Source organism: Mesocricetus auratus, unplaced genomic scaffold (assembly GCF_017639785.1).
Source record: "Mesocricetus auratus isolate SY011 unplaced genomic scaffold, BCM_Maur_2.0 Super-Scaffold_100008, whole genome shotgun sequence".
In the NCBI taxonomy this organism is placed as follows: domain Eukaryota; kingdom Metazoa; phylum Chordata; class Mammalia; order Rodentia; family Cricetidae; genus Mesocricetus; species Mesocricetus auratus.
This window is the reverse complement of record NW_024429192.1, coordinates 33,809,877-33,829,206: the sequence shown is the minus strand read 5'-3', so window position 1 is coordinate 33,829,206 and position 19,330 is coordinate 33,809,877. Positions and strand designations below refer to the sequence as shown.

Sequence of the window (19,330 nt, the reverse complement as noted above, 5' to 3'; positions counted from 1 at the left end):
CCTCCTGTACTTCCAAAATGAGTGAGGTTCCCAACTATGAAAATCTCTGTCGTCGTCCCTCCCTCCCAAGACAAGGTTTCTCTAGAACAGTCCTGGCTGTCCTGGAACCTGCTCTGTAGACTATGCTGGTCTTTAACTCACAGATCCGCTTGCCTCTGCCTCCAGAGTGCTGGGATTAAAGGTGTGTGCCACCACCATCCAACTTTCTACTCTTTTGACATTGCGAATCTCAAAGCACTTTATAATCCTGAGATACATATCTTGGCCTCCCACCATTACTTAGGAGGAAAATAGTCTTCCTCCCCTAGGTTATCACGTGCTTCTCTAGGTATTTACAAGTCTGCCCATAACTTCCCAAGTCCACCAGAAACAACCCACAGAAATTCCCTTTACTCTTTTTCAAAGATGGCTCCTTTACAAGTCTTCCCTAACGTTGTTATGTCTAATCTTGGTTGTGTAAAAGTGGTCAGTGCCTTGGGTGAGAACCAGGATATTACTGGTGCACAGTCATGTCCATTTCTTCCTAGGCTGGCTTTTGTACCACTACAGCAGCTTCCTAAGTGTGGGTCAGGAGACCCACAGGCTGAAAGCATTCTCTGGCTCTTGACAGAACAGTTTTCTGAACCCTGTGTTCACTAGTTGCCAAATTGGGAAACTAAACACTAGGATTGCCAGAAGAACCCACAATTTACAGGAAGACTCAAGGTCTCTGAGACTTAAAGTGTGGAGGATAAGGCTTGCTTCAGACATGGGACTCTGGAGGGACAGTATGTGTTGTCCAACATGGAATCAGTTTGTAACCCAGGAGATGAGGTGCAGAGCACCAGCAGGGAAGTATGCCTGTGCATGGTGGGGCGGGGGCAGCGTTCTCAGAAACAGGTTCTCTCAAGGCTTGTGGTGTGGACCAGTGGGACCTAAGGTCCTATGTGAAGCACCTGGTCTGCAGTATACATGTAGTCTGCAAATACCTGGGATGTAGCTGAACCTTCAGGATGTGGATGTGGCACCTGGTGGGAGTTTTTAAAGGGACATTGTTACCATGGTCCCTTCCTTTAGTTTCTTGGCTCATGATGTGGGTACCCCCCTCCCATTCACATTCCTATCCTGGTATCCTACCCAGAGGCCTGAAGCATTCTGCCTGCTGATCTCAGATTAGAACCTTAAGAACAAAATGAATCTTTTCTAAGTGCTTCAGGCATTTGGAACAGTGACAGGAAGCCATTGCTGCTATACCAATGGCTTCTGTCCTTTAGTTTTACAGAAGAAAATTTCTTTATCTTACACACAAGCATTGGCTAGTGCAGGAAAAGACACCAGTTCCTACAGAAAGTTGAGGACAGAAGGGAAGAACTGAGGAAAATCTGAATTAATAAGCGTGAGTAGAGTCCTGACTCAAACTGACTGATGTGAGAAGTCCCTACTCCACAACTGACATCAGCCTTGGGCAAATTATGTGCACACTGAGACGGTGGGGTAGACAGCCCCCAATCAACCATGTGCACAGGCAGGGCATGATGACCACAGACGCTAAGCCGCCTCTCCAGCTTTTAACACATGAATCCCACACATGGAAAAGGTACGTGGGATCTCATTACCACCATGGATCCTAGATGCAACAGTGCACAACTTTCCATGGAGTAGGTGGTTCCACATGAAAATGGTCTCCTGGAAGGAAGGCCACTGTAGCCCGGGAAGGGCTTTAGACAGATCCATGGTCCGTGAATCTGTTCAGCAGGTCTCTTGTGGAGAATTGTGAGTAGCAGAGAGATAAAAAGTAACCAAGAATAAATAAGTGTCAAGGTGCAACTGCACACATTTTCTAGTAGAAACAGGGAGGTGAAAACTCCAGCAGCGTGTCAAATACCACTTAACTTAGATATGTTAAAAAAAAAGTGTGAAAATTCTATAGAGGATTTTGAAATGCAACTCAAGTGATACTAGTTAACTGGCAAGTAATATTCTGGAGTCCTATGCTAAGACAGTAAACCAATTAATTTTTTTGTTTGTTTGTTTTTTCAGACAGGGTTTTCTCTGTGGCTTTGGAGGCTGTCTTAGAACTAGCTCTTGTAGACCAGGCTGGTCTCGAACTCACAGAGACCCGCCTATCTCTGCCTCCCGAGTGCTAGGATTAGAGGTGTGCACCAACACTGCCCTGCTTAAACCAATTAATTTTTAATAAAGGCCAAACCATGTACAATAATTTTCAGAAGAAAATTTAAATTGTTATATGTGTGAATTATGGTAAGAGCCATTTTCTAACACTTGGCTTAATTTTCAATTTATCTTCTTGACTTTCATGAATTACCCCATATATTTAAAGAGTTAATTACCATACCATTTAAAAGCCATAAGAAATAAAGTCATTTTTATATTAACTATCAACAGCTATGCATGTTTTCAGAGTTGAGTTTTAGTTGAAAATACCAGCAGAACAGGAACAGGAGCTGGTCAGAGAGGGAGATTTCCCAGGAAACAAAGCTTCAACTATAGGCCTCTCAACTACAGACTGTTAAACACAGATGCTCAAGTACTACCTAATATGTACATTAATAACAGTGCTTTTAAAAGACAGTTTCCCAAAATGTAAACACACAGGGCCTGTGCAAGCCAGCTCCACTCTGACTAGGAACAGAAAGGTTGGGAGGTAGGACACATCAACCAGTGTGGTCCATAGGAAAACGAACATTCCAGAAGGGGCTGCTTTTGGACAAACAAGCTGTCAGGGTCAACATAAAATCAAACCATCTTAAGTCTTTTAAAGAGTCACTTGCCTTACACAGGCAGTGCTATTCACAGTCAAAAAATGATGATTTCATGACATTTCCCCTGAAAGGGAAGTGAGTTCAAGTAAGGAAAGCTAACTGGTAGAAATGCTTTATGACCAATGCTCTCCAGGGTACCAGCCCCCCTCCCCAAAGGGTTCTTGTCCCAGATCACTGCATACCATCATGTCCTGGGCACGGCTCCATCTCCTCTTATTTAAACAGAAGCTACTACTGTATCAAGAGGAACAGGAGCACCAGCAGGCTAATGCAGCAGTGGTGGGAAAGCAGCTCTCTCCTAAATCAATGGCTAACCCAGACTGAGCCCCCTCCCATACTCACAATCCACTCTTTATCCATACAGACTGGGTATAGAAGTGTAGGTCCTTGTTCAAAACAGAATTCACAGCGTCTTCGAGATGTAACTCTCTTCCCTCACAGTGTTCCAGGGCAAAAAGGCTGATGGAAGGTTCTTCAAAAACCTAACACACACAGAAAGAGAAAAAGCATCATCGTGGGTGTGGGCACACCTGAAAGACAACCTCAAATACATCCCCAGGAGAAAGCGAAAGGGCACTCTAAAGTTAGGACATAGCTAGAATGTGCACAGAGGCAGTTTTCTCACTGAAACTAATTCATGTCAGACAACAGAAGCAATGCTGTTTCTTTTCTGTCATTACGATATGCATGATAGCTAAGAGACTTGAGAAATGAGATACCAAAACAAGGTCACACCCCTGTGGTTTGAGACATTCATTATCGAAGAAGTTAGAAGAATTATAGTAATAGTATAATGCGACATATGGCATAAAAATGAATGAACACACCCTATGAGGGCACTCAGGAAAAGGAAGGTTACTTTCTAGTAGAACAAGGAATCAGTGACAATGCATGATGTGATTTGAAGTGACTGAAAGGTTGCAACAAAGTTATGAGAGGGGAAGCTTGAGGGGCGGTGCTTTGTGCAAAGCCAGCATGTGAAGGGTGGACATGGGAGGGGACACGGGTGGGCATACCTGAGTTTAGTTAGGGGAGTAGCAAGAAAACAAGTCCCACCGGAAAGGGGTTTAGCTGTGCTCACTGACTGGCTTCAGGTACCGAGTTTCCTGCTGCACTGACAGGGCATCAACAGATTGACTGCCAAGATGGTGCTATGGACTAAGTCTGCGATGAAGAACTGTAGCTGGTCAAATATGAGTAAAGAAAGCTTCCTAGCTTCTCATTTTCACGTATGTTTTATCGGTGTGGAGATGCATGTGTGTTGAAGCCAGGGGTCCATGAGAAGAGGGAGGAAAAGGCTTCAAGTGGGAGGGCGGGGATGCCAACAGCACACGTGCTATAAACTGAAAGGGAAATACTGGAGGTGCGAGAGCTTGCGGGGCACAGAGGAGGAATCAGGAGAAGAGTCAACTAAAACTAAAAGTCCGGAAAAATGTCACAGGGACACCGCTGCTTTGAAAGACAACCGAAACATTATTTTATGCAAGAAAATATAAAACATCAAAAAACCAACTGGTTTGTTCACAGGTAACCTGCATATATACTTGCAATGGAGCAGAATGACTTGTGAATCATCCCTTAAAGAGGTGGGATTTCGAAGGTATGGGAATATAATGTTACTTGTAGGAATATGATTTCAAGACTAATATCTTGGTATTGGATATCCAATTTGGGAGCTCTACCCTAGGGAGAAGCCTTTCTCCTGTTCTCAGCAGTGTTTGGTTCCTGTAAACCAGCCCAAACACCACCAATAGACACGCTAACATGGAAGAGGAAAATCTCATAGGGCCTCAATGCTAGACAAAGAGAATATACACTTTTTACATTAATGTACCCAGGGGCCTAAAAAATCAAATCTTGCACTCTTCCCACAACTTTGTGTAGCAACAGAAACAGTGTGTATCTGCTCTGTCCTGTATGTCTCTACTAGAGGTGTGTTGCTAGGGAACACTTAGAATGTAGTTCATCTGACTAACGAACTGAATGAAGCCATTTAGTTACATTTATTCTTAAATAACCATGTGGCTAGTACATGGGATTAGACTGTGCAGAGCTAGATATCACAAGACAGCAGGAAAGAAGTGAGCAATGCAGTCATGTGCAGAGAGTGTAAACTGAAAGTGAAATGCTACCCAGAAGCCCTGGTCTTCCTTCCAGGAACACCACTTACTGGGCTGGGAGGAGAAATTCATTACTAAGTTCTCAATTCTCTGGTTGCTTCCCCTGATATTCCAAAAGCTGACGCAATAAAAGTGACTTAAAAATGAGATTTAAGTCCGCAAGAAACTTCTGGGTTTACTGATGAGACTTTTTCAATATCCTTATCTCTAAGGTTTTCAAAAAGCATGTCTGCTGACCTCTGTCCACACATCTATTTGATGAGCTATGGCTTGGGGAGAAGGGCAGACAGGCAAGGAGTCTGAAAAGGGTTCAGAATCAGCCATCAGCAACTCTCTCCAGGAAACCATCTCTTATGCAGAAGGTGACAGACAATAAAGTTTGATGGTCACATAGTGAAACCTGTAAAGGGTGGGTGGGTGGGTGAGTGGGGGACCTATGAGAGAATGGATTTCAAATTCTTTGCATCATTCTAAGTAAAGCAGGGGGAGTGTCTATGTCCCTTGTCCTTTTTTCTTTTCTTTCTTTTGTTTTGAGACAGGGTTTCTCTGTATTACATCCCTGGCTTTCCTGGAATTACCTTTGTAGATCAGGCTGGCCTCGAACTCACTGAGATCTGCTTGTCTCTCCTGTCCCGCCTGTCTCTGCCTTCAAAGTGCTGGGACTAAAGGTATGCACCACCGCCAAGCCCTTCTCCTTTTACAGATACCCATTAAGGCATTTTTGAAAAGGCTGCCTTTAAGGTCAAACTCCATCAAATTTGTTTCCTCTAGCAAGTCAACATCTCAGAAATTTATCTTAAAGAAGTTGAAAAGTTTGAGGGTACAAGAACAATTTATTTCTCTAATTAAAATGATGCAGGGAAATTGAAAATGTATCAAATAACTGAGATAATGTCTTAAAGTGTTTTAGGAGTTTAAATGAATCTATAAGGGATACTTTAAGAGAGTAGCTGAATTAAACTGGCAAACAGCACAGCCTAGCAGCATTAACCAAATAAGAGACATGACTAACAAAGCAAACTGGGGAAATGACCCACTTCCCCTTGATAGCAAAAGGACACCATCCAGTCTAGTCCAGCAAACTTTTCACTTGAGAGCACCCATTGTTTCTAAACTCAAAGATTCCTCTTCTGGAGGTCTGATATATCAGAAATGTCTGTCTGGATTATTAAGCTTTGTACTGTTTCAACTTAAATGTTTCCTTTATAAATATATGTAAACGCATGTGGACAAGTGATTTGCACTCAAAGCACTGGAAGATCACAAGGGTGACCCTGTGCTGATCTGGACATGAGTGTGGACATTATGGAGATGACTACTACGCAGAAAGAGTGTTCAAGAAATGTTTTAAAAAATCATTTATGTGCTGATACATTTCCCAAGTTTGAAGATAGCAAGAGGCAAAACTTAATAATAAGAATAATCTCTACTTTATGCAATTACAAATGGAGCTTTGTAACTGTCATGGCTCTGGTCCATGTTAAATTAGAGGAGCGCCAACCACTCGGGGCTAAAGGTTCCTCTTGGGAGTCAGCAGTAACAAGACATTCCTGCCAGGTCAAGTCTAAGCCATGCAAAGTGGATACAGTTTCAAAGAGGATTGTGTGGGCAGATTATGAAAGAAAAAGAATGTTTGAATAATTTATTTAAGTAAAAATTTAAATTATAATAAACATTGTTCCTCCTGTCCCATCAATTAATATCTGTTGAAATAATAATAGTAATAATTACCATTGCTTACTAAGTGCTTGTTTGTCATTACTGCTCCAAGTGTCTAGCCAGGTATATATATCATATGTAAATGAGTAAGTATATATTCATATTTCTATGATAATAAGGGTCTAAAACCATTTTTACCTAACTTATTTGGCAACAAATTTAACCTGAATAAACATAATTATATTTACAATATTTACCCAGTCTGTATCGATGCATACATAAATTTCATTCTGGAAACAGAAATGTGTTTAATTACAGAATGCTTTCTGGAACCCTCAGAGTATTTTCTTAAACACCATAAATAAAAACTACACTCTTTTTTTAAATGTGAAAACTCCAAATACGAAATTGCATTCGCATTAGGGACATGGAACTGAATCCACACATTCACTCCCTACGGTTTACCTCCGATGTAGGTACTACTGTTGTCCACACTCTGCAGCTGAAGGGTCAAGACACAGGTCACAGAGTAAGGGAAGGGGCTGGCTCCTGAGACTATGCCCAGTGGCCCCAGAAGCCATAAAACCCTCTGCTAATACTCTTAACATGTTCTAAGTGCCAAACATTTTATGATGCAAAATACCAGATGTCAGCATGTGGGAGGTTACCCGAGGCACCGAGCTTCTGCATGTTCAGCTGGTGAACATCTAAAGCCCCAACTTTCTACGTATGAATACATCTGGAACTATACCCAAAAGTCTGAGATCAAGGTGTATGTATTCCACTAGGAAAACTACAATCACACAGTCACACCTTCAGTGTAATTATATAAAAAGCTTAAATCTAAGTGCTATTTTTAACGTCTTAGGAACCAATGTATGACATACTTGGATACTGTATACCTCAGTTCTTTAGGTTTTAGATCACTGTTAACAAGGAACACGTGCTGACTGTAACCCAGGACTTACTAACTGGCTAGGCTGTAAACATAACATTTTTATTTAGAAAATATTAGACACCAAGAACACTTCTATCTGTACAGTACAACAACTTAAGCTTCCCAACTATTTGTGAAATGACCCAGGAAGTGCAACCAAACTAATCTAGTGACATGAACCATAAAGTGTGGCCTAAATACTATTCACTTCCAAAGAAATGCCAGAATACTGGGAAAAGTTAAATGAGATGACAGTGATCTAACAGAAGGCTCATAAACCTTTAAAAAGACTCTCACATGATATCCTCTGGGCTACAGAATCCTATTAACACCTTCAGCCCATCAGGTTCTAATTTTGGATGAACACAAACTAACCACTGTGTGTGGGCCACTACGCTATCGCTCAGCACTGCACTAACAGACTTAAGTCCCAGTGCATTTCATCCTCACATGTGAGGAGATCAGAAAGTGAAGACCTAGAGAAAAAACACAGGCTTGGGTACATTCAGCTTAAGTATCAATGGTGGCGTCACAGCCGAGCCTAGAGCTAGCAGCCACTGAGTTCAGCAGCTACCCTTCCTACAGAGCCCTTTTCCATTACTTAGAAAAGTGAGTTTACTATTTCATGTTGGCATCCCCCTTTTAGATAAGTCAGAATTCATTTGAAAAGACCAAATAACATATGGACATCCATCCAGGATCCACAAGTATTGTATCTTGATTTTTTTGTTTGTATTTTTCTAATTTTCCCTGGCAAATGATGTGTATGTATTAATTAGGTTCATGGTAGGTACAATGTAAGATGATCAAATCAGAGCTACAAGTATTTAGACTTCTTTGAATATGAAACTATCAACATCTTCTAATTTTTTAATACATGTAATGAAGTATTTAACATTGCACCAAATTTTTGATAATAGCAAATATTTTTTATTAAATATGATGTCAAGTTGGAAAATATGAATAATAGGAAAATTAGTAAAATTCTAAAAGAGTTTTTTTGCTAGCATTTAGTCCCTCAATATGACCATATATCTCGTTTAAGCCTTTACATTCTTCTAACTTTCATTTGTTTAAAATTAATAAAAGGCTAAAATTAGAGATTATTTGTAACAGCCCCCACCCTATTTTCCTAGATTTCTGGTATTTAATGCTTGACCAACATTTCAGAGTTCAACATTCAAAATTTTAGGTAAATGAAATGTACTGATCACACCTAAATTTAAACTCTTGAGTTTAAAGCAGCAGCCTGCTTTTCCTGCCTCCACTGGTCATGCACACAGCTGCCTGCTGTTAACTCTGCACTGCTGCATACTTTCTCGTGTTCAAATGCGCTGCTATTCGATCTCTCAGTGTTACAACAAACACCCTCATATTGCCCCCCCCATAACTGCACTTCTACTTGCTGCATGCGAGTAAGCACATTAACCTGAAGGCCTCCAGGTCTGTACAGCAGTGAATTCCTGTCAACCAAATGCATTTTCAGTAATTCTGCAGTTAAACCAAATTTTGGTACTGTCACATTTTAAAGGACTTATCTCTAAAGTAAGGTTAACAGTGTCTCATTATCGTTTTAATTTGTATTCCTGTGATCATCCTTGAGGTTTAATATCTTTTGTGTGCCCTAAGTCATGTTCTCCTCATCTACAAATGGTGGATTTGTAGCCTTTATTGACTTTCTCACTTCACAAGGAAGAGTTCTGCTTGTATTCAATACATGAAACCTTTACAAGTGAATACTGCAAGCATATCCGTCCAATTTGCAGCTTGCTGGGGCAGGCTGAGTAACTGATGCCTGACCATCCACAACATAAATATATCAACCTAATTCTGGGAATGACTAGCATTTAACGATCTTAATCTGGATTACAGAGGTAATCCAAGTATAACCACAAGGTCCTTAAAGCAAGGCAGATCAGTCAGAGATCAGCCACAAGCCACAGGGAGCAGGTACACTTCAGAGACCAGCATGGCCACAATGAAGAAAAGCTAGCAGCCTCTAGAAGAGACAAAGAAATGTTTTACCACCTAGAGATTTACAGAAGAAAATCTATCTGTACCTCAATTTTACCCTAGTGAGACTATTGCAGACTTCCGGCCTCTAGGATGGCAAGACAGTGAATTCCCATTAAGTGATCACATTTTTCAGTAACTCATTAATGCTATTTCAGAATCCCTACCAACACTCATGCTGACAATCTTCATCATGAAGTATCAGGAATATAAGCTCACACAGTGCAGCTGTACGGAAGAGGTGCCTTCAGGAGGAAACTAAGGTTAAATGAGGCCATCAGAGTGGGGGCCAAATCCAGGGAGAATGTTCTTCAACAGAAGAGGACAGATAACAGCTAGGGAGTTGAGTTCCTCCACAATGTGCACACCCTACATCACCCCAGCTGCCTGAGGACTTTGCAGCCCCCATGAGCAAGAAGGACATCACCAGAGACAGCTCTATCTGGCACTTCCCATATCCCTCAATCATCAGCTAAACACATATTTTTTTCTTTATAACGTACCAAGCCTGTGGTATTCACTCACAGAAGTCACACTTGTATGCCAAGCCACCCACTGGAGAAGCAAGGAGCAGAATTCTGCTCCCATGGTAATGTAGTCATAGGCTACCCAACAAGACACAGGGCCAACATTTATTTGTCTTGTTGGATGGGTGTGACCTTATTGGAGGAAGTGTGTCACTGTGGGTAAGGGTTAGGTTTTGAGGTTTCCTATGCTCAGGATGCTACTGTCCAATGTCTCAGTTGACTGTTTGAATATTATCTTGCCAACTTCACCAGTGTTGGGGGAGGAAAGAGAAAAGTCAATTCTCCCAGCCCATTGGTGAGTCTTGGTCTTAAATTCTTTCAGCAATAGAACAGAAGCAGACACATGACACCTTGTCTATGCACAAGCATCCTGTGTGACTCTCGGGCTGGTTTTTATTTTTTCCTGTCTCCCAATGTCATTAACAGTCCTGTCCCTGATCAAAGATGATCTGATCACCCTCATCTACCAATAAGACACATCAAGAACTTACAATCAATGCTCAGTCTGAAATGAAGCCACTCAACTGCTCTGTGATGGCTGAGATAGACGTGAAAAAAAAAATCTATGAACAGCTGTGTTAAAAAGTACTAAGATTCTGGGGCTTCTGTGAGATTAATGTACAATATTCCCTCTAACTTTATGAAAAGTAGGTATGGATGGAGTTCTTTTTCATGCCCACTGTATTTCTTATAGTGTATTTATCTGCACTAGAACTAAAAGCTGTTAAAGGTTTGAAAATACCTGTTGAAACTGGTTTGTTTCTGAAGTGTTAACTGACACCCAGATAAAGTAAGAGACTGTCCCAGGTCACATTAAAAATTAAAAACAATGTGGAAACAAGGCAGGGAAGCTTCTTTCACTGTAAAATTACTGCAACACTACAGATTACATACCCCCGAACTGTAGCATCCATCTTTACAGAAGGAAGTTAGTTTGGATAAAACTGTCATTTGTAGAACACGCTGATCCCATATGAAGATGAAGCCTTAAGGTTCTTCAATGGGATACCATTATGGTACCAGGTACTAGATCTTAATATTCTCTATAAAACTGCAGGCAATACCCTTGAAAGCTGCAACATTCATCATCCAAAGCAAAGCCAATAGATTATTTTATACATAAACTTAGCCAGCCAGGCAGAAACATTTCCTGCAATGAGTCTGGAACCACACTGGATTGTGGCATAGGCACAGGTGTAAAATGGTCTATCATCCCAAGACCACAATGAAAGGACAAAGCAGACAGAATGGGGAAACGGAAGATCAGGGTCTAGGGCTGTCCAGGGAAAGGAGACATGGACACTATATGTGACTGGCACCTGGAGAGATGGCTGCTTTCCAACACACATACTTTATATCAAATGGCATAGGTAAAAGCTAGCCTTCTGGTGACTAGATCTGTTTCACATGTTCTTCCTGGTGGGCAGAAAATGCCCTGCACATACTTTTTAAGCATTCCTGTAGATAGAAGCTTCTGTCCTGTCCAGTCCTGAAGCTATTCTGTCCTAAATGGACACACAGAAGCTTATATTAATTATAAACTGTTTGGCTGATGGCTCAGGCTTCTTATTGGCTAGCACTCTCTTAATTATTAACCCATTTCTATTAACCTGTATATCTCTACATGGTTTTGGCTTATCAGAGAATGACCAGGCATCCTACCTTCCCAGTAGCTACATGGCCTCTCTTCATGATTGCCTCTCTGTGTTCCTCTTCCCAGAATTCTCCCAAGTCTGGTAGTCTCGCCTATACTTCCTGCCTAGTTACATCGTGCCTGTCCATTGGCCAAAAGGGCTTTATTCATCAACCAATAAGAGAAACATATATTCATAGCATACAGAAGGACATCCCCTATCACATTCTAGTCATTGGGTTCTAATTTGTACATATTACCTAAATTTTAGTTGACTCAGTTCACCAAATTAAAAATATTGTAAAACTCTTTTTAATAAAGTGCTCGCATATTTAGGACATCTTTTTTTCAGAGTTAATTAACACCAAGTATTATCTCTGTAGATGTGACTAACAGAATTTCCTTTAAAAATTAAATCCCCTTCCTTGTAAATGTGGATGGCTTTCCAATACTTTTTCAATGCCACCAGGATCCGTATGACAATATCACATTTTCTGTCTCGGTGCCTCTTACCATTTTAGTGACAAACAGGAAACATTAGGAGCCACTTATTATTTTGAGTTAGGGTCTATGGGCCAATTGAGAGACACCAAGAAGTCTATTTCTATTCCCTCCTCAGCCAAGATGCTATTCTTAGCCTGATACCAAGAACGCTCTCTCCAAGAATGCCTTGTGAAACAAGATGACTCTGCTAAGGTTCAGATCAAAGGAACTGAGCATGGGCATTATCCCAGGGGTCAGCTCTGGTCTGAAGATCTGTCACTCTCACTATTATCTTGGGCTCTTCACCACTCTGCATATATCTCTCTGACTAGACATGTGCTTGCAGAATCATCTTTAATAAGGACCCTGTGGTATCCCGGACTCTCATCACTTCTGTTGCACAGACCCTGGATAACAGAAGCCCAGACCTGACAGCCCAGAGTGCTGATCCTAGTTTTCTGATGCTAACATTTCTGAAGACATGTGTAGCAAAGAAGAATTTATTTATTCTATAAATATGGGCTTCCATGGGGACTCAAGATAACTTCACACAGACTAGGCAATAAAGTCCTAGCTTCCTAAATCCAAGTTTAAAGTCAATGCCAATGGTGCTCCCTGTCTTGATGGACCTTGGAAACCCAAGTAGCAAATTATCCTATGACTCAGTCATGATGTAAAGGTACCAATTACAATGTAAAGGTAACTACAGACTACAGTATTCTATTTATAATTAAGCAGCTCTAACAATTTTGGGGCATCTCATTTAATACTTCAGTGGATTTAGAGAGTCAATTTTGTTGTTCTTGCTATAGTTAACATATGAGAAAAATTGGCAGTTTCAATCAAGATAAGGAAAAGTACCAAACTGAACACAAGTCTACATTACTCTAATGCTTGGAGATTACATTCCTACAATCCTGTCTGGATTTCCAGGAGTGAACCTCAATTTCATAATAACCAATAATTAAACTACTACTCTTTTGATAATTTGGCATTTCCCATTGTAATAATTTTCTAATTTCATGCTATAAACTATTCTTCAAAGAGCTATGCCTTTCATGTACATTATTGTACTTAGGACTTGTTAGGAATCCTGTGGGGTACATATGATCACTGCTGCCTCCTTTGCAGATTTGCAAGCTCAAGTTCAGAGAGACAACCCAATTTGCCTGGAGTTACAGAGCTAGGAAGTGGTGCAACTAGACTCAAATGCTTGCCTCTAATGCACACACCCCAGGTACGTACGCAGCTCTGTCTCATAACCACGAGTTCAGCACATTACTCACATAGTCAATGGGCTTGAGAGCTCTGACTCTAGCTGATGGACAGCCACAGGAAGCAAGGTCAATGTAGAGGCCTTCTTCTAACACACACTGGTGATAGAAAACATCTTCTTGGTAATACAGGAGCCAGCTATAAAACAAGCAGTAAGACACTCAGATTACATTCCATCCTCAAGGGTGTCCATTGATCCAGCTATGGAAGTCATGGTGGTGTGGGGCAGTTCCGGTCAACAAACAGTGACTACTCATTTGCTTCTGCTTACTATGCCCCAGGCACGAGTCCCAGACATTATTTCACGGTCCTCAATATTTGCTGAAGTTGAAGATAATAAGTTTATTTTTACAATCAGCATACCATATTTAACATTATAAAAGGTAAGCTGACTTTCCTAAGATTCACCAATTAAATGGCAGGGCTGAAACCTAAAATAAGACATCTGGTTTACAATAAGGGCATTCTGTAAATTTAGTGCCTTTAAGTAAAAGACCCTGGGATCAAATTATGATCATGATCAATCAAAGGAATTAAGTTACTTTGGGAAAAGTTTTAAAGTGTATCTATCACTTTTATATCGGACAGCTAAGAGAAAAAAATTTTTTGAAGTGACTCCTTCATGTTAAGTTACATTCAATACACCACAAGGCAAGAACCTGGCTAAGGTTGCTTTTTCTAAAGGAGGAGCCCAAGTGAAAATGTATTGGCTATTAGTAATTTAGTTTGGGTGTATTTAAGTTTCAGCCCATAATTGAAGAATGTTAGTACTGTCTGTACATTACCTAGACCACATTAATTCTATATTACCATAGGAATGCGGGTAACACTACAATTGAGTGTCATTTTCTCCTGTGTGATGAATGTTTCACTGCCGACATTTATCAAGGCTTTTAAATGTACTAGGCAGGAAGCTGAATCCTTCATTTGCAGTATTCTATTTAGTGCTTAAGAGTCCACTCTGAAGTATGGCTCAGCAGCAGAGTACTTGCCCCGCACAGGTGAGACCGTAAGTTCCATTCCCAGCCCCAGGAGGAGAAGACAGTGCTTAGAGGAGGGTACTATCATTCCTCCTCCTTTGTACATAAGGAGTCTGTGTACCAGGGATGACCCATTGCCTAGAGTTACACAGCTGGGAAGGACTGGACTGGGCTCATATCAAGGTCTCCCACAAAAACTAGGTGCAAGGACAATCTCCATGCTTCTAAAATTCTTTTCATCTAACTAGAGTTTAGTACTTATACTTCCAACATATAAGGACATATGTGGCTAATTTGTCCTAGATTGCAGCATCAGGGGAGAAAAGAAAGACTTTCCTGTAGGAAAACTTCAGCACTTTATCTTGTAGACCATTTTCATTTTTCCCTCAGTGAAGAAGAAACTCAAAACCAAATAATCATATGAAAACTATTTCAGGTCCTCGCTACACATTTCTCTTAGGAAAGAGTGGCAGATAAGCTTTCTGAACTTACAAGATTTTACATTTTAGTGCTGTAAAATCCTCAAACCCTTTAATAAACAGCAACAGATATAGAAAAGATAAAATTGGAAGAGTGATAAGGAAACACAGAAGGAAAACACTGCTTGGATGTATCTGGATGAGTAGTAAGCAAATCTTAAAATTTTGCATCTTAATGGAGGACAAGTAGGTAATGAAGGCATGTGAGTAATGTACCTGGCAATTGAAAAGTGAAAAGCAATTGGGAAAGGTGATGGCTTTGGGATAGTGGGGAACAAACATGCCATTCATTTAATGCCAGCAATTATTTCCAATGGAGAAGGCTTTCTCAAAGTCTTTTAAGGGACAGCAAGAAATAAGTGATGCTAAAATAATATATACTAGTTTTTTAAACATATCCTATAGAATAAATAAATATCACCTGCTGGCTCCATTTACCAAACATCCACAACCTTTGCAACGATCAGCAAACCAGACTGTGTACCAAATAGTCCTATCATTTATTTTCAATACAGCCCGCAAGCTGAAATGATCTTTAAATTTTATATGCTTTTTAAAATTAAAAGAACGCTACTTTTATATATATGTGGTACATATGCAATACAAATCTCCATGTGTACTGATAAAGCTTCACCACTATTCAGCTGCTCCTATTCACTGAGTTAAACCAGGGGCCACTCACTTTTGTGACACCAGGACAGGGTAAGGCACCAAGGGCAGAGCCTGCCAAGTCCAAAGAGTGGAGGGGACTTGCCATCTGGCCTTGGCAATGGGTAAGACAAATGGCTGAGTAAATGCTAGTGGAGAGGGAAGGACAGTAAGACCAGCTAATGGTACACAGCCTGGAAAGGGAGGAGATGAACTTGATCTGCCTTAACAACAACTAGGAATACAGGCTGATGAGGGAAAATATTAAAGAACAATGTGGGGCATTGATCTGGATCTGCTCAAAGAATAACGGTATAATGACAAGCAGGAGGGATTCTGAAGCGCTGTCAGGTAGACACTGGAAATGTGGTGAATGCAACCAAACTACGGACTTAAAAATGGTTATAATAGTAAATATGTCATGGATAGGTTATTACAGAAACAATAGACTACACTTTAGCCCAAGGAATCCCATGCATACAGTTTCACGTGTGAAAAAGATTGACTATGTTGTTATAATTGGAAGAATAAGGGATTAGAGGGTTTTTTTTCTTTTGAAAAATGATTAAATGACAAAAATAATGTGAGGAGTCACATAATTGTGAAACAGACATAAAAACTATTTTAAGCAAACAGGAATGATATATCTTACGCCTGTATCACGATAAATAAGAATCCCAGAGACAGATATTGGGGTTCAAGCTTTAAGCTAAAGATCAGAAAAGCAAAGCAGTCAGCCACTAGCTCTTATCTGTACCTCAGCTCAGACCAAAGGGTCTATCCTCAAACTGTTTCCGACTTCACTGAATTTTTGTCTCTACCTTTTATACCTCTCAAGTACTGGGATTAAAGGTGCATGTCACCACTGCCTGATCTCTATAGCTTGAGGCTGGCTTTGCTTTCTGAATTCTCAGGCAAGCTTTAATAAATCATAAATAAAATATCACCGCACTTACCTGGACATATGTAGCAGCTATTTTGTGACATTTTATTATGCTGTACAATAGGCATACAACATAAACATTAATCTTAGAAAATAATCTAAGAAAATATTGATAAATAAAACCATTAAAAGGTCCCCAAAGTTAGATAATCATCATTTTTATACTCTGTATCACTAAAATTACAAACTCAACAAGATTAACATAGACTAGTTAGCAACTGATCTATGTTTTAGAAAAGAAAGAAAAAATTTCTGTGTAGGCACAAGAAAAAAGAAGCCTGCCCTCTGAAAACTTAAAAGAAATTTGGTTTTAGGTAAGAGCAGAAGCGTCGAGAAGCACACTCACCAGCCACGGAGAACCTTGAAGGAGGATGGCAAGAATGAGGTCAGGTCAGCACATTCTTTTATAAAATCTATGCACTCGCCTTGGAAGCCCGCTTTGCTGAACGCTTTGAGCTGTGAGAACACAGTAGTAATTGACTGTGAAATGGTCGTTAACATCATCACAAGCAAATGCACTCTAACACACTCAAACGTCCAGCAGGATGGTAGATTCATGTTTTATTTATTATCAGTAAAGTAACGTGAAGGGTAGTGGCATTCTCCTTAATGTGCCTTTATCTTTTCATGTTTGTGGGAATGGAATTTCAATATCTATCACTTTCATCATAGTTTGTATCAAACTGTGTGGGATTAGCCCCTGATTTACAGGAAAGAAAGAGAGGCATCTATGTCATACATTCCGGGTTACAGCTTCTTCAGTTCTCTGGTAAGAATATCTTAAATGTACAGTTTATAGCTGAATATCACACTATGTTTCTTCTTGACTTTTTGTCAAGGTAAGACAAACAATGAAGTCCCAACTAAAATTCCCTTTTGAGCTTGAAAACAACAAGTTGAAGCTCTAGAGGCCTTGAATCAAAAGTAAGAGTAAACTCATGAGCCCTATAAATAAGTATTTCCTAAATCCCTGGAGACACTAACCTAACTGGCCTGGCCCAAGGGGCATGCTGCACTGACACGCTTGCATGGTAAAGGAAGGCATGGTAATAAATGACCTACACACAGTCTGCCCCAGGCAGCCATCAGAAACAAGACTCCTTGAGCCAAGGGTCCTCTAATGGGATCTGCTTCTTGGAAGCCCCATTCTGCCTGACTCTGCTTGGTCTGATACTAAAGATCAGCCAAAAGCTAGGAAGTGAGAGCACCAACGCTGCCCTGTGGCTTCTTTCACAATGTGACTTCCTGTTGAGAAGCCACCCTGTACTGGAGCACCAAGCACCAAGGGACTGCCAGTCTTAAGGAGAAGATCTACCACATTTCACTCAGGTTCTTTCTCGGGTAGACAGGGCGGCAAGAAAAGAGGAAGTCCCAAAGAAGACGTATGCTTCACAGTGTAAAGATTCATAAAACACGAGGCACAACTTTCCGAAAACATAGAAAACTTTTTCGGCAGCTTGCGAGCACTATGAAAATCACATAACAAATGGGAAAAACCACCTGAAGATGGATCTCACAGCTATCTTTTTCACTACATGTGTTTCAGGCATATAGAATACATTTTTCTTATGTGGATGGGTTTAATGTTCAAGAAAATGGAGAGAAGAAAGGAGGGAGGGTATGAAGCAAGAGGGAGGGAGGAGACAAGAGAGAAAAGAAAGGAAAATTCTGCCACTTGATGACAAGGTATCTCTTTACACACACTGCCATATTTCTTCCTTAGAACAACCCCCTTGAGGAAGAAATTATCAACACTTTATGAGTAAGATTTTATAGAAATCTATTTTACTGTGTAATTTTCATTTACGATACACATGAAGAAAATGTAATAGGGTCTAACCTGACAAAATCCAGTAACTAATTATTGACCAAACACAGATGGCCTGCTCAACTTACTCCACAGGGCCAGCAGGTACTGTCAAGGTTATTTTGTTTACTCTAACAGTAAGATAATTTCCAAGAAGTTCCTCCTCTCTAATATCTTCCCGCAGCCATTTTGACCATCTTCATAGATACACAAAGAATGTTGAATATACAAACAAAAACCTCTTTGTTTCCATCTTCAATTACACATCCTACCTAAATCAGTTTCTCACATCAATTAAACATAAAAATCTGACCTTCCTGATCACCCAAGGAAGATTTTCTTTGTTTAAATAGTTCTTCCTAGGTGTTTCTGGGCTTTCAGTGTAAACCTTCCTAATGCTGCAGCCTTTTAAAACAGTTCGTGTTGTGGTGACCCCCAGCCATAAAATTATTTTGTTGCTACTTCATAACTGTAATCTTGGTACGGTTATGAATCTTAATGTAAGCACCTGATATGCAACCCCCAGAGGGGTTGCAACCCACAGGTTGAGAACTGCTGCTCTATATAGCAACAAGGAAAGCCATTATAAACTCCTCTGTCACTTCAAACTCACTGACAGAAGAGATTACCTTTCTTTTTCTCTGTGTAACAGCAGTTCAGTATTTGCAAATAGACTTGAGAAATGTCCTAAGACTCCAACTGGCTAGGTCAAAGGGGGAATGGCTCAGAATACTGGCTTACTATAGCCTCCCCTAAAACGATATAAACTTCTGTAATGTTTAATTTTGTAATATTTATGACATTCAATACCTGCTAAATTGGAGAGATGACAATGATCCACACTCTGCTTAGTGTTTGATTTTGTTTTGAGGGAAATAAAAACAAAATTAAACATCACCTCCATTGATGGAGTGCTCTACTATGCCATGTGAATCTTGAGTTGTCAGACCTAGTGATGGGTCTGTGTCTCATGAGAAAAGCACTGTCCACCATAAATGCTGGTTTCTTTTAGTATAACAGTTAAATGTATATTTTCATGCTTACAAAACCACCAGCAATCCTAT

The 19,330-nt window shown here is 40.3% G+C and overlaps 1 protein-coding gene across 1 annotated transcript in view; it reads right to left on the bottom strand.

The window, feature by feature from the left end:
• Positions 1–19,330, bottom strand: part of Crybg3 (crystallin beta-gamma domain containing 3) — a 103,850-nt gene that overhangs the window by 8,397 nt on the left and 76,123 nt on the right. Inside the window, exons 16-18 of the mRNA XM_040750611.1 lie at positions 16,806–16,915; positions 13,421–13,547; positions 3,105–3,244 (exon numbers count right to left, since the gene is read on the bottom strand). Coding sequence (XP_040606545.1) covers positions 3,105–3,244; positions 13,421–13,547; positions 16,806–16,915 — 377 coding nt within the window. The remainder of the gene's footprint in view (positions 1–3,104; positions 3,245–13,420; positions 13,548–16,805; positions 16,916–19,330) is intronic.